This window comes from Callorhinus ursinus, unplaced genomic scaffold (genome assembly GCF_003265705.2).
Source record: "Callorhinus ursinus isolate GAN/ISIS: 27379988/994484 unplaced genomic scaffold, GSC_fseal_2.0 scaffold31, whole genome shotgun sequence".
NCBI lineage: Eukaryota > Metazoa > Chordata > Mammalia > Carnivora > Otariidae > Callorhinus > Callorhinus ursinus.
This window is the reverse complement of record NW_027397093.1, coordinates 16422999-16438594: the sequence shown is the minus strand read 5'-3', so window position 1 is coordinate 16438594 and position 15596 is coordinate 16422999. Positions and strand designations below refer to the sequence as shown.

The window sequence follows — 15596 nt, the reverse complement described above, 5'->3', positions numbered from 1 at the left end:
TTTTTTTGAGAAGCATAGTAAAATAGGAAGACAAATAAAAATTAGATCTGCCCCTGGGGTGCCTGGCTGCCTCAGTTGGTAGAGCATGAGACTCTTGATCTCTGGGGTATGGGTTCAAGCCCCACACTGGGTATAGAGATTACTTTTAAAAATAAATAAAAACAAAAATCATTTAAAAAAGATTAGGTTTGCCCCAAAATTAGTGTACATTTTTTTCAAATTCAAAGCTTCCTACTTTGTGTAATAATAAAAAAGCAAAAGGAATGCATGTACTAATTTCAAGTCCTTCCTAAGCATTCACACTGGCAAACAGCAGAGTGCCTGATATAAGGGAATTGTGGCCAAAACACAAAGAAAACATTGCAGTTCAGTGGTGAAAAGTCATTAGAATGATTTTAGGATTGTGGCCCATAATCATACAAATTATGTGGAAAGAATGCCAAACTCAATCAGGCACTAAATATATTGTTTGAATTCAGGCAAGGGGTGAAAGGGATTACAGAATTCCATCTACCAAATCAGGTTGAAAGACTGAAAGAGTAAAGTAGTGATGTAACTTGAACCCAGGGAAGAACTCCATCTGAAGTGTGGGAGCTTGGAGTCTTACTAATATAGCAAATTTTTTTAACTGGGGGGAAGGGCTCAAGGTGTCAGTGACACCAGGATGTCAAGTTTCAGGCCTGTTCAAAAGTCTCCAGCCAATGAACCATTAACTGCAGGTCTCCTGAGTTGGTAATGTTTGTTAGGGGGAGTAACTTCAATTTGCCTAAAACGATGTTTGTTCCCTGAATGCACAGTTAAGTTACTTGCAACCCCAAGAAGGTCCAGAGTGCTTTAAGACCTTAACCCCTGGAGTAAAACCATTTGGATTCACATTCTAGTTTTTTCACTAGGTGTGTGACCTTTAAAAAAATTTTATTTATTTATTTATTTATTTATTTATTTATTTGAGAGAGCAAGCAAGCAAGCAGGAGTGGGGGGGAGGGGCAGAGGGAGAGGGAGAAGCAGATTCCCCACTGAGTAGGGAGCCCACTGGCTGTGGGACTCAATCTCAGGATCCTGGGATCATGACCTGAGCTGAAGGCAGATGCTTAACCCACTGAGCCACCCAGGCACCTACTAGGGGTGTGACATTGAGCAACTTTTTGCACTTCTCAAACTCAGGCATCTCGTCTGCAAAATGGGGACAAAAATAATGATTATCCTTTAGGATTGTAAGGAGTCAGTGGATTGAGCACAGCACTAGCTCAAGCAAGCTCTTTTTTTTTTTTAAGATTTTATTTATTTGACAGAGACATAGTGAGAGAGGGAACACAAGCAGGGGGAGTGGGAGAGGGAGAAGCAGGCTTCCCGCCGAGCAGGGAACCCGATGCAGAGTTCGATGCGGGGCTCGATCCCAGGACCCCAGGATCATGACCTGAGTCAAAGGCAGACGCTTAACGACTGAGCCACCCAGGAGCCCCTCAAGCAAGCTCTTAATAAATATGAACCATAATATTACATTATCCAGGTTTTGTTTTTCTGTGTCTTGTAATGATGACCACACTGTCCCATCCCCCTTTCTCTAAGAGGTATTTTGAGGAAGTGGGCTGAAGAAAAGCAATAGGGCACTATGACCTAGCCAATTCTTACTGTCCTGTCTAAAGCAGGTTTGAGGGTGAATTAAACCATGACATGGAAATGTCCATTATATGCAGGTAACTGGCCTCCTGCCTCCACCCTACACATTTGAGATCTCATGGAGTAAAAAATTATTCAAGCTTCTCCACTGCTAACAGCCCTTATACCCCCTCATTCCACCTCAAGGGCTTCCCAACGTCTGTAGTACAAAGTACAAGGTCTTTGGCTAGATATTAAAGGCCTGCAACCTAGTTTGGTCCACATTTCCAACCTACAGGAACATCCCTGTGTTCAAATTCATTTCTTCCCCTCCCTTGCACTTCAGAACGGTTCCTACATTTGCACTTTAACTTGCTTTGATCTCTTTACCAGGACCGTCCTGCACCCTTCCCACAGATATTTGGCTTGCATTTTTTTTAATTAAAAAAAAAAGCCATAAGGTGTCACTAAGGACCTTGGTGGTAGGTCAGCACAAGCCAAAAGTATTAGGTGTCACTTGTACGTGCAATTTTCAAGAATGCAAAGCCCTATTTAGAAAACAATCCGAACTCCTCAGTCACGAGTGCCTGATTTGTCACTGAGGTTATAAAGAGATGAAACTAACAAACAAAAATTAACAAATGAACTCAATAGGGAGAACAAACTGGTGGCTGCCAGAAAGAATGGGTGAATAGATATAGGGGATTAAGAGGTACAAACTTCTAGTTATAAAATAAATAAGTCACAGAGATGAAAAGCCCAGGATAGGGAATATAGTCAATATTATAACATTATATGGTAACAGATGGTGACTACACTTTTCCTAATGAGCAACTGAGAATAGAATTGTCCAATGAATGTTGTACGCTTAAAACTAATATAACACTGTATGTTAATTATACTTCAATAAAGACAAATGGAGAGATGAAAAGCAAGAGAGAACAGGAAGGCACGAGGTAAAAGCGAGTAACTTTCTCCTGGGACTATCAAAGGGGAAATTGAGAGGCCTCAGGGGAGGAGACCCGCTGGTGGGGAGGGGGGCGGGGCCGGTGCCAGGGAAGGGAAGGAATCCCAGACCAAGAGCCAAAATGGGGGTCTGGTGGACACTTCTGTATCTTTGCGGGGTGGGGGGGACACTTATTTTACTACCTAACACAAACCTGACAAGAAAAGCCCTCCTCGCATTTGGCCGCCGAACCACGTGGCATCCCTTTCCTGCAGGTGACGCAGGGGTATGGGCGGGGCCTCTACGGAATTTGTTCTTGGTGCGGACACAGAATCGAACTTCTCCAAACCGTTTCAACACACACTGGCAGAACTACTACTGCCACTTCACATCGTCCCGGAGTGGGCAGAAAGGTAGGCTCTAAGCATTTAACAGTTTTACAGTAATCCGCGTCTTTTTCTAACGGGACCAGCTCCGCTACTTTCCCCGGCTTCCCCAACAAACAGGACCACCCACTACCGCGCAAGCGCACTTCTTGCTTAAGCGCCAAGGCGGGATCGAGGCTCTTGTCTCGCGAGAGTGAGCCCGTCGGTCTTCGTTGCTCTCGCCCCACCCCCTCCTTCTCGCTCGCTCTCTCCCATCCCCCCAAGCCAGTCGCTCTGCTGCGCAGCTCCCTTAGCGGTTGTCGCTTGTGGAGGCGGTTGGAAGAACCGTTGTGGCGAGTGATACACGAGGCGTGCGACTTCTTCCTCTTCCCGACCGGCCCCGCGAGCACCGGAGTCGGCGTTACTGTCGCCCGACAGGGTATCTGAAGTAAAAGGGGGTAGGTTGGGCTGGTGGTTTCGAGAGCGGAGTCGGGAGAAGGACGAGAGACTGGGAGGGGGTGGGGTGGGGGGGAAGTGTGGAGGTCGCCGCTCGGAGGCGGCCAGACTGCGCCTTCCAGGCGATCTCCCACTTCAAGGAGGGCGGCCTGCCGGGGGGAGGACTTGCTCGGGTGAAATTCAGTGGACGAAACTGAGGCCCGGAGTGGGGGGTCATCCAGCATTTCCCCTCTTTCCCTGCTGGTTTGGCCTCCGCCATTTTGGGTACGGTGGCGCGGCCACCTCGGCTTCCCGCCCTTCCCCTCTCTTTCTACTTTTTGCCCCTCAGCTTCCGAAAACTGGTTTAGAAGGCCGGGGCGGTGAGGGGGGTGGGGGAAGGTCAGAGCGCCCCGGAAGGGATGAGGGTGGGGAACGAAGCGAGCTGGGAAAGACTGGGCACTTGGGTGGGGGGGAGGGTCTGGGCTGGCGGGCGCGCTCCCGATGGAAATGGCGCCGGATGGGCCTGGCCTCCCACCGCGGCCTCCCTTCCTCCGCAGTCTCGGCAGGGCTACCAGGGCTGGCGGGACTGCGAGTGACTTCTGACGCAGATTCCCAAGATGAGAGAGGCTGGAGCTGGGGGAGGAAAGCCAATGGCGACGAAGGCGCTCAACTCCCAAATCCAGGACAAAGGAGGCAGTCGGCCTCCTTTGTAATTCCGCCGCCCGGTGGCGAAGGTTTTAAAGCCAGGCTTGGCTGCCGGACGGAGAGGTGGCGGTGGGGGGGCGGCGGGAAGGGGCGTACTCTCCTTAGCTCTCTGGTCTCTAGGGCAGCTAGATAAACGAAAAGTCTCCGGGGAGGAATAAAGGACGCTTAGCCGGCCCTTATATTCCAGATTTGGAACTTCGAAAAGAGTACGTACTCATTTTCCAAAGGGTGTTTTTTTTCTTTTTCTCACGTTTATCTTAAACGTAAACACTTTGTGGGTAAATGTTTTGTAAGCAGTAAGCGGATGACTTATCAAATAGGAACGTGAAACGGGCATATTTCAAATAGGTCGTTTAGGACCAGTGAATTATGATACAGCTTTCTGAACTTTTGGGCGGGGGTGGGTGGTTTAGCAATGGTTTTGTGTAGTTTGGCATATACTGGGTTATAATTTAAGTAGGAGTTTTATCTTTGGGAAACAGTTGTTAAAACACAATTAGTGATGGTGATGGCATAAATTTGTGTAGCAGTTGAGTTACTGACTTTTCAGTATTAAATCTCCAAAGGTTACATGTTGTGCAAAGAGGCTGTAGAAGTAAAATACATCAAAATACAGTTAGCGTTTATTTTACTTTTGGTAGCTAAGCATGTTTTTTTTCGTATAGGACTGTGGTAGTATTTTGACCCAGAAAATAGGCCTACTCAACAAAAAGACAAACCGAAAGCCCAGTCCTGTGGTGGTGTGATGATTTTTGGTCCTTAGAACACAAGAGAACTGGGTCTGTACTTTTCATTGAGTAGGGTACAAAGTGACAGTCAGCTTGAGAGTAACAGTTTCCAATAATAGCTCTGAGTCCTTACAAGAACTCTTAGTACCTACTTTTTTCAGCTTTAAAAAACAAAAAACCTTCCTATTGTTGAAGACGGTCTGATTTTTAGTAGCCTTTGAAAAAAGTCTAGTTTCCTGTAAAATAGTACATCGTAAAACCGCTTTCCTGATTGGATTACCCTAGAAACCTTTTTTTCTGCCCTCTTTTAATCTGCATCATGATCTGGAAATCCATCTGATTGCCTTTAGATTTTTAATAACCATGTTCTTTTTTTGGTGTTATTTTGGTAAACAAGTGGTTGAGCTGCAGTAGGTGATGGTAACTGTTTTAGAGAAGAACTCCTATTTATACATTTAGACTTCTCTTCCCTTTGGGTATTAGTGGTGTGTCTAGTTTTTCTACTGGAAAATTGAGCAAGCACACAGGAAAGGGGAAATGATGTAAATTTTTCATTCTAGTTAGACATATCACTGCTTTTTGCCAAAGTTTGAAGAACATTCTCATTTTTTTAGGACCCGCTGGCTGCCATTTACAGAGTTACTTATTGGTGTATCACATCCTAACTTTATGTATTATACTTCAGAAGATAGTAGTATATGCCTCTGGGTTACAAAGGAATTTGATGTTTCATTTGACCTCTGTTAGGTGCTTAGCTTTGAGATACAATTCACATACCATAAACTTCACCCATTTAAAATCATACCATACATGGACTTTTGTGACTGGCTTTTTTCACTTGGCATAACTTAGGAAATTAAACTTCTATTCAAAACTGACTACAGTTATCTTAGTTCAACTGCTGGTATTTTTAATTGGTGCTAACACTTGGCAGTCTTAAAGCAGAATTAAGATTAGTCATGACGTTGTAAAGAAAGGTTGAGATGGATTATCCTGAATAATTAGTAAACTCTAGGTAGTTTCCAGGACAGCTTTATTAATGTATTACAGCAGATTGTCTTTTATTTTTTTTTTTTTAAGATTTTATTTATTCATTTGAGACAGAGAGAGAGAGAATGAGCAGGGGGAGAGACAGGGAGAGAGAGAAGCAGGTTCCCTGCCGAGCCAGGAACCCGATGTGGGGCTCGATCCCAGGACCCTGGGATCATGACCTGAGCTGAAGGCAGACGCTTAACCATCTGAGCCACCCAGACACCCCAGATTGTCTTTTTGTATGCCTTCAGAGTCTATCTTGGTTTTGTTTTGTAAGTAGAATTCTAGAATCAAATTTTGAGTTTTGAAGAAGTCCAGTGTGGCTTTAAGTTGTGTACTCTTAACACGTGTGGTGGACAGTCATCCCATAAAATAGTTTGTCTTCCGAATCTGGTTAATCTTTTGTCAACTTAAAATTGCGTTAATAGGATAGTGTGATTTTTATAGACTTAATACTTTGTTTTATATAGGTCTCTCTGGTGTGGACTGATCCAAAAACCAAAACTAGTTTGCTTGCTGGAGTTTCTTGGAAAGGGCTAAATTTTATAGTAAAGATAAGTCAGTTACCATCCTTTTTTGTTCCCCAGTGTCTTTACAATGAAGAAAGAAATGGGCAAAATGATTAAAAGCATCACACTGTCTTTTCACAACAGGTTAGATTGGTTTTGCAAAATACTTAATATTTTTCATGAGGAAGTAACGTGATGTTACGTCCTCTCCACTTTTTTTTTCTATTCTTGAATCATCCTTTATAGGAAAGTTTGTTTTGATTTTTTGGCTTTTGTTTTAAGGTTTTTGGTCTTTTTTTTGTTTGTTTTTTAAGAAGATTTTCAATATGTCTCAACTTTTTTCCCAGACTGATTGAGGGTCTACTTTAGGGACTACTCTTGAACAGTATTTTTTATCTAGCTAACACATGTTATAGTAAACATTGCCAACCCCACCCACCCATCTTGGACAAGTAATAAGGAAACTTGAAATCTTAAGCCTACCTTGACTTTGGAAACAACTTGTAACTATTTTTTCTTCCTTTCAGGACTCAGGATAGTTTTCCATCCTTTAAGGTTCATTTATTTTGTTTGTGGTATATTTCAGTAGTTTTACAGGAGGGTCCCTTAAAATCCAGTAACAATGGCTAGCATTGAATGATTACGATGCTGCAGACTAAGCATTATAAATAAGTTTTAAAACAGTCTAGAGAGGTATGGGTACCACTGTTATATTTTAGAGCTGAACAACAGAGGTTAAGTTTGTTTTAATCAACCAGCCAGTGAATGGCAGAATAGGGATTCAAAACCAGTTTCTCTCTCTTTCTCCCTCTCTCTCTTTCAAAAATGCCTATCAATTTTAGGTGCCTAAAAATTAGTTGTAATGTCTGATACAAAAATTGTAGTCTTCCCACTTTGGATCTCTGTGTCTAGAGTGACTGCCAGGATTTTTAAAACAGCAAAACAAGTATGAAAGGTGATTCATATGCAGAGGTATTTGATTAATTAACACAGTTGGAAATTTTCTGCCTTAGGTTATTTTAAATGCACATATTCTAGGAAAAAAATTTTACTCTTTGCAGATGCTCCCCCTAACAGTTGGAGTGATATAATTAGATGGTGTGAAATCAAATATTAGTGAACACTGTTACGAACTATCTTGAAGCGTAAAGGAATCAAGTGAACAAATTGTCTTGTTTACAGGGGAGGAGGTGGTGAGGGAAAGGTTTGAAATACTCAGGTGAGTAGGATTCCTACAGCTGCTTAGTGAAATTTGTAAGATCTGGTAAGTTTTTGCAGCTGAAGGACTTCTGCATTAGCCTCCTTAAAGTGTTCTGGAATTCTAAAAGAAAGGATTGTTGTCTTTTGGGAAGAGAACTGGGTGTGGATGGGTTCTTTTTGGAGGGCTAGGAGGGCTTCACTGTACCCTAAAATACTTTTTGAATGTGAATGTGTTACGTTTTTTAAAATTTGTGTTTAAATGTAAAGCAGTGAGTGAACTGGTTTTGAATGTACTATCTCCAATAACTTCCCAGTAGAGGTAGCTTCAAAAAACACCGGTACTGTTGGGAGGCATTCACTTTTGAGTGGACTTCTACCTCAATTTTAAAACTGACCCTAATTAACTCATTTTAAAACTTGCTTTAGAGGAGTATTTAGATTTACTTTAGATAGGAATTTTTCCTCCTTCAAAAACAATTTGATGTGTTCAGAATTAAAAGTGCATCTAAAAAGTTAAGACTTTTTGTAATGCCATTTTTCTAACATCAGAGAAGTACTCATTGACCTTTTGACTTAGGCTCTTGCTGTGAGTGGACAGTGGTGCTGTGTGCAGCTTTTGAGTAAGTTTTAAAGAATTTACATGATGATTCAAATGAATAAGTAAAACCTGAAAAAGTGAAAATTTGAGAGATGAGGAAAAGACTAGAGTTGATATCAAGATGACAAGAAATAGAACTTGAAGACTAATATTGTAATTGTGTAAGTTGTCTTAAGATTGGGCATTATATGAAATTTGGTCCTTAGAAATTTGGTACTTTTTGGAGGGAAGGGTCAGGTATCACTCACTTTTCCCAGTCTTTTGCCTACCCCAAAATGGGAAGGTGTCATGCCTTTGAATTGTGGCACTGTCAACAAGCCATATGTTATATTTCCTGTTGTGCACCACTGAGCGATGTTTCTTCAGTACCTGTAGCAAGAGTATATTTTGATTGACTGCTCTATGTGCTTGTTTATTTTTTATAGCATTTAAATCAAACGTTATTGAGATGGATTGGGTTATGAAACATAATGGTCCAAATGACGCTAGTGATGGGACAGTACGACTTCGTGGACTGCCATTTGGTTGCAGCAAAGAGGAAATAGTTCAGTTCTTTCAAGGTACCTCTAGTATTAGTCAAAGTTTAGTAGTATTTTAATTTTATATTTTTATTATATTACTCAGTTTTTAATTTGTAAAACCCATTTGTTTTGGGGACTTTTGAGTACGATATCTGGGTTAATGTATTAAGTTATGAAATATGCTCCAGTTAATGCTGAATACAGAATGTGTAGAATATGTAAAACCTAACTAATGTGCAATAAACTTAATTGAGAATAATTATGTATGATGAAATGAACCATGAATTATCATATGGAGCATAGTTAAATTTGATTTAGCTTTTTTTAATGTAATATAGGTGAGCTTTTAGTGTGTGTAATTTAAAAAGACTGGTTGCAAAATAATATGTAATCCAGTAATAATTGAAAAAATCTTCCGCTTTATATTATGGGGTGATGGGAAACTTAAAGCTTTTTTGTTTTGTTTTTGTTTTGTTTTGTTTAGACTTGTTTTAAATATTTGATTCAGATGGGAATGTTTCAGCCTTTAACACTGTTCCCCTTGATGGGGTTATTTGTCCTTGGGTTAAAGGGTTGGAAATCGTGCCAAATGGGATAACATTGACGATGGACTACCAGGGGAGAAGCACAGGGGAGGCCTTCGTGCAGTTTGCTTCAAAGGAGATAGCAGAAAATGCTCTGGGGAAACACAAGGAAAGAATAGGGCACAGGTGGGGATGGAGAGTTTGGGATGGTGTTAAATTTTTATTTTTGGGGGTTGTGGGTCACTATTGCTTAATGGGGGGGTTACAGTAACATTTTTCTGGGGTAGTTTAAAAGAATTGATAATTATCTAAATTTAACTTGGAAACTACAGATTTGGGTGGGGAATTAATGCTAATAGTTTGCTTAAATTAAAATTAGATTGTTTCCATTTTTCTGTAGGATGTTGATAAATGCTTTTGTATAATCAGCTATTTTTTCTAAACACCTATTATGTATTAAAGGAAACAAGCTATAAGTATATATTATATGAATTGTTTTCAAGTGACTAATTTGTCTATGTAAAACTTAAATATTAACTATTTAAGTTTGTAGGTGTAAAAAATGTTAATTCGTGGTGTATTTAGGCAGTTTAAATTGGGTTATGTATCTAGATGTAGAAAAACTTACTGCATTTTTGCCCAGTATCTTATTTATTCTAATACATTTATGCTGAAACCTGTACCTTAAACCATTTTTAAATAGGTATATTGAGATCTTCAGAAGTAGCAGGAGTGAAATCAAAGGATTTTATGATCCACCAAGAAGATTGCTGGGCCAGCGACCGGGACCATATGATAGACCAATAGGAGGAAGAGGGGGTTATTATGGAGCTGGGCGTGGAAGTATGTATGACAGAATGCGACGAGGAGGTGATGGATATGATGGTGGTATGTGTATCTAATGAACAAAGGTTCTGTTGTCATTTTCTTAATGTTCCTGACACTTTGTCAAGAAATACAGAAATGGCAGTAATTTCAGTACCTACTAGGTTTTAAAACCTGTTCATGAAAATATGGATTCCCGTGGCCAGCTGTGGGACTTGATTGATACACATATTGGCATCTAGAGAAGTTATACAGAAATTAAAGTGAAGATATTGGCATTTGGGCGGGGGGGGGAGATTTTATTTATTTGGCAGAGAGAGTACAAGCAGAGGAAGCAGCAGACAGGGAGAAGCAAGCTCCCCGCTGAGCAAGGAGCCTGATGATACTGGCATATTTTGACACTTTTTGTTCGACATCAGGATGAAAGTTAATTTTGATGTCTTAAATGTATTCTTTAGAGATTTTTTTATTTCCACGGAGTGTTACTGCTTTTTTTCACATGCACTAAGTTGGGAGTTGTAAACTTGTAATAATAAGAACCAGACTGCTTACCACCAAATGATTTTATAAACTGGATTATAAAATTTCTCTCTTGAAAGCGTATTCATGTATTTCTCATTAAATTACACAGGTTATGGAGGTTTTGATGACTATGGTGGCTATAATAATTATGGCTATGGAAATGATGGCTTTGATGACAGAATGAGAGATGGAAGAGGTAAATATTAAAGACATACTCATTTTTAGATGAATGTTAAGTGTTTTACAGCCATTTAGTGGTGATAAGGTGACTTGCATGAAATCGTCAGCTCGAGCATATTTCAGAACATACCTATGTGGGGCTTTATATAGATGTATACTTACAGGTAAATTCTCGATTCGATGTTTAGAACAACTGTTAAGATTAATTGGTTGTTAAAGGAAAAGGTATGTGTAGGGAAGAAGTGTTTCGTTGAAGTGCTTTACTACTTGTATCAATAGTTTATAATCTTTGGAAATTTTACTCTTAGGTATGGGAGGGCATGGCTATGGTGGAGCTGGTGATGCAAGTTCAGGTTTTCATGGTGGTCATTTTGTACATATGAGAGGATTACCTTTTCGTGCAACTGAAAATGACATTGCTAATGTGAGTAATTTTAGTAATTTTTGATGATTTTATATTTTATCCTGCTATCTAATTTTGAAGCATTCTTATAATGCTCTCATCTTTTTCTCTATAGTTTTAATGTCAAAATCCCTTTAATAGGAAATACGTACATATTCTTATCTATACTGGTTGACGAATATTTTTTTGTCCATTGTATGCTGACTTATCTGGGATTCAAGCAAGTAGAAAGTTGTATTCATAAAGTCCAGTTAAGAATTTAGTGAAAAGATTGATCAGCATAGAGTGGAGAGGACTGGAAGATAATTGCCCTTGTGTCAAGTTTTGAAAGTGGAAAATATAAAAAGTGAATAAGGTTTAGTTGTTTGGTTCAGCTTTGTACCTACAGCGTGATTAGAAACAGCTGTGAAAATAATGGGAGTAGATTCTATTGCTGATTTGAAACTGGTTGGTTTCAAATTGGTTAGAGTATCAGCAAACTTCAACCCATGTGCATCTAGTCACACCCATTTATTTACCTGTCCAGTAGTTGCAGTAGAGATCCAGTAGCCTACAAACCCAGGACTATTTACTACATAGCTCTGAAAGAAATTAACCTATAGATCTTGGAACTGATTGGTCCTAAGTTCCAGGTACCTTTTAGGATTCCTTTAACCTGATTAACTTTGATTTACAACTAAGTGATATATTTTGGAGCTATCCATGTACAGTTTGTGTTAGTTTGTCAAATTCCAGTGGTCTGAATCATAACACCTAAATTCTCTGCACATGTTTCTAAGTCTCTGGTGACCTATTTATCTTTCAAACAGTAATTTTGAAATATCTTTCTTGGGAGGAGTGGGAATGGAGGACTTCTCCCTCTCAGTGGTAGGGTATGAGACATTTTCATTTATTTATTGGGTTAGATTTCTATTATTTTTTTCTACTCACTTATCTTCCCCCCCCTTAGCTTATTTTTTTTTTATTATTTTAAAAGGTTTTATTTATTTGACAGTACAAGCAGGTAGAGCAGCAAGGAGAGGGGGAAGCGGGCTTCCTGATGAGCAGGGAGCCTAATGCAGGGCTCGATCCCAGGAGCCTGAGATCACGAGCTGAGCCGAAGGCAGACGCTTAACGACTGAGCCACCCAGACGTCCCTACGTAGCTTAAAGAGATCATTTCTTTGCATTTTCCTCTAAGTGTATTAGTTTATATCCCCAGAACCTTCGTAGTTGATTTGTTAGCTTTGCAATACAGGGCAGTAAAAAGGTTTGTTTTAATGGAGGAGGGAAAACTAAAGTATGTGGTAATTTACTTTGAATAATCTAAATAGAAAATTTAGTGGGGCACCTGGGTGGCTCAGATGGTTAGCGTCTGCCTTCAGCTCAGGTCATGATCTCAGGGTCCTGGGATCAAGTCCCACATCGGGCTCCTAGCTTAGCTTCTCCTTCTGCCTGCCACTTCCCCTGCTTATACTCTCCCTCTCTCTCTCTGGCAAATAAATAAAATCTTTAAAAGAAAAGTTAGTAATAAGTGTTTTCTTTTGTTTAGTTCTTCTCACCACTAAATCCCATACGAGTGCATATTGATATCGGAGCTGATGGCAGAGCAACAGGAGAGGCAGACGTAGAATTTGTGACACATGAAGATGCTGTGGCTGCCATGTCTAAAGATAAGAATAACATGCGTAAGTGGTATCCTTGGCTTGCTATCTCGTTTCTTAGGTGTGGACTTGCTTATAAAATAACATTTGTAATTCCTCAAATGTAAGATGTTACAGGGTCTGTAAGTAACTCTTGGCAGTCACAGGGACCTGAAGCCATATGGCCTCTAAGATGGCTTTCCAGGGGGCTTTTTATTGAAGAGTTAATTGAGACTCAATACTTGACAGGTTATCTGAGCTTAATTAAAAAGGGAAAATAGGTATATTACTTGGCACTCGCTTGAGTTCCCATGCCACTTGCAAATTACCACTTTTTAACCCATCCATTAAGTTAGTTGAGTAAGTTATTTCTACATGCCATCAGAGCTATTTTAAGCCATTAAATTTTACCCTGACCAGTGATTCCTAAATCTGGCTAGACAAATCACTTTGTAGTCAGTAAATAAGTTTTCATGGACGTTATTTTCATGATTCGAATTTATTTCTTTGGACATGGAATGTATTTTTAAGCACAGTAACTGGTTCTGAAATAATGAATCAACCCCTTTTATAGATGAGGAAATGGAGGCCCCGACCACTTACGTGTTTAGTGTTGTGTAGTTTGAACAAAATTTGGTGGGTTAGCTTTAGCCCTACCTGGCATTCATTTTATCACTCCACTAGGAAGTATATAAACATACTTCCAGGCTAATACTAGCACAGGTTAATATTTGCTCATTATCCTTTTATTGATAAATTTTGATCCATCATTCCTTCCCTATTACTTTGTGTCTTAAAGAACATCGGTACATTGAACTCTTCTTGAATTCTACTCCCGGAGGCGGTTCTGGAATGGGAGGTTCTGGAATGGGAGGCTACGGCAGAGATGGAATGGGTAGGTAAAGTTTTTAAAATGAGCAGTGTTATACACTTAGCAAACAATCTCACTTTTTTTTTTCCTTTTTAAAGATAATCAGGGAGGTTATGGATCTGTTGGAAGAATGGGAATGGGTAACAATTACAGTGGAGGATATGGTACTCCTGATGGCTTGGGTGGTTATGGTAAGTGTCCTTGGTTACTGTGGTTTGTTTTGTTAGTCCCCATGTGTGTAGATACTTTTAAATTCATGTATTATCTTCATTGAAGTATGCACGGATATTTCCTAACAGGTTTGTTTGTTTTTTTAAGGCCGTGGTGGTGGAGGCAGTGGCGGTTACTATGGGCAAGGTGGCATGAGTGGCGGTGGATGGCGTGGCATGTATTAAGGCATAACCACCAACATAAAAGTCCTGACAACAGTGTCTGGTCTACTAGACTTTCTTACAGATTTAATTTCTTTTGTATTTTAAGAACTTTATAATGACTGAAGGAATGTGTTTTCAAAATATTATTTGGTAAAGCAACAGATTGTGATGGGAAAATCTGTTTTCTGTAGGTTTTATTTGTTGCATACTTTGACTTAAAAATAAATTTTTATATTCAAACCACTGATGTTGATACTTTTTATATACTAGTTACTCCCGAAAGATGTGCTGCTTTCATAAGATTTGGGTTGATGTATTTTACTATTAGCTCTACAAATAGTAGTATAGTGTAATTCTAGAGGACAATGGTTCACCTTTGCATAAACTACAAGTCTTAATAAGCAGACATCTGGAACAGAACTTGGAAAATAGTGTAACTTTTTTTCTCCTGGACAATACTGTAAATATAAAAACCTAAAGATGAGTGTAGGTGGCTTCAGGAGTATAAACTCAGCTAATTTCTATTTTAGTCATTCTTTTCAAATGTCATTTATCAGGCATAGCTCTGAAATGTTGATCTTAAGCGGTATCTGGATTTTTGAATATTCATAATTGTGTTACCTGGGGAATGAGAATGTTGGAAGTTTAAATTCTAGCCCTAGGTTTTAGAATAAAATTCACTCAGCACTTGACTGAAGTACCAAAAAGTTTCCAAAAAAGTGAGTTGTAAGTGATCTCAAAATATCTTAGACTAGGTTAAGATTCTCAGTGACATGAGAATGCAGTACAAAAATATTTACTGTGAAGTATAATTCTCACAGCTGTATTTTCAGTTTTCCTGCCCAATAAAGCATACGGTTTTTCAGTAACTGTATAAATGACTAAACAAATGTAAGAGACAAGTCCATGTAATAGTTTTAATTCAAATGAGTCCTGGAAGTTGGATTTTACATTTGATATCTGTTTGGAGTTTTAGAGCCATTGTGTTAAATACTATATGTAGCAAGGAAAAGGTGCTTTTTACTTTTAATCCCTTTGATCAATATGGCTTTTTTTCCCAAATTGGCTAATGGATCAAAATGAAACCTGTCAATGTGAATTCAGTTATTGACCTTGTTACTTGTTTTTGCTAGAAATGTTATTAATGTAATAAATATCAACGTGGGAGATAATAGTGTGGCCTCTGTCCTAGAATGCTTTGTGTCGGTTACTGATTGTAAAATTGGTAGAAGATACTCTTAAGTGAACATTAAATAAAGTGACACCTAAGGAAGGAGTGATTTCTACTGTTAGAGAAGGAAGTTGTGTTAGCTTAAATGGAACTTACCGGCTCAGGCAGTGATCCATTTTAATGTTTGTACCCCTCAAATTACCCATTTAAATATTAGGCTCATACCACTTACCTTTTTTAAAGATCCTACGTGCTTTTATTTTCCTAGGACCTGCCCTATTAAAATGTAAGTAATAAAGGTATAAAAAGTTATAAATGCAAGTCGCCCTTTGAAAGGCTAATTTTTTCATATCTTTTATTTGGTTTATAAAATTCACATTTTATTTTAAAACATTGCAGAGTAGAAGAATTACAGTCACAATTCCTTGGCACCATGATAGCATTATTGTGGTAGTACTGGCTAGACA

General features: G+C 39.3%; 1 protein-coding gene across 7 annotated transcripts; it reads left to right on the top strand.

Annotated features, from left to right (window-relative positions):
• Nucleotides 1–2821: 2821 nt before the first annotated feature.
• HNRNPH3 (heterogeneous nuclear ribonucleoprotein H3) lies at nt 2822–14198 on the top strand. 7 transcript variants are annotated; one of them, XM_073878919.1, is made up of 10 exons: nt 2822–2958; nt 8543–8677; nt 9210–9348; nt 9866–10005; nt 10619–10705; nt 10998–11113; nt 12623–12758; nt 13513–13608; nt 13683–13775; nt 13903–14198. In XM_073878919.1, the coding sequence occupies exons 2-10, from the start codon at nt 8566–8568 to the stop codon at nt 13977–13979; spliced, it is 996 nt and encodes a 331-aa protein (XP_073735020.1). In that variant the 5' UTR covers nt 2822–2958; nt 8543–8565; the 3' UTR covers nt 13980–14198. The 7 variants fall into 7 exon arrangements, with proteins under 7 accessions (XP_073735020.1, XP_025705923.1, XP_073735022.1 ...); XM_025850138.2 differs by having other exon boundaries at nt 9866–10050; XM_073878922.1 differs by lacking the exon at nt 2822–2958 and adding an exon at nt 3196–3349 and having other exon boundaries at nt 9866–10050.
• Nucleotides 14199–15596: the final 1398 nt, after the last annotated feature.

Bases quoted from the DNA above. Each gene is read 5' to 3' on its own strand.
- HNRNPH3 (XM_025850138.2), top strand. From the start codon at position 8,566: ATGGATTGGGTTATGAAACATAATGGTCCAAATGACGCTAGTGATGGG. The intron at 9,349-9,865 runs GTGGGGATGGAG...ATTTTTAAATAG, and splicing joins AAGGAAAGAATAGGGCACAG to GTATATTGAGATCTTCAGAA. The intron at 13,776-13,902 runs GTAAGTGTCCTT...TGTTTTTTTAAG, and splicing joins TGATGGCTTGGGTGGTTATG to GCCGTGGTGGTGGAGGCAGT.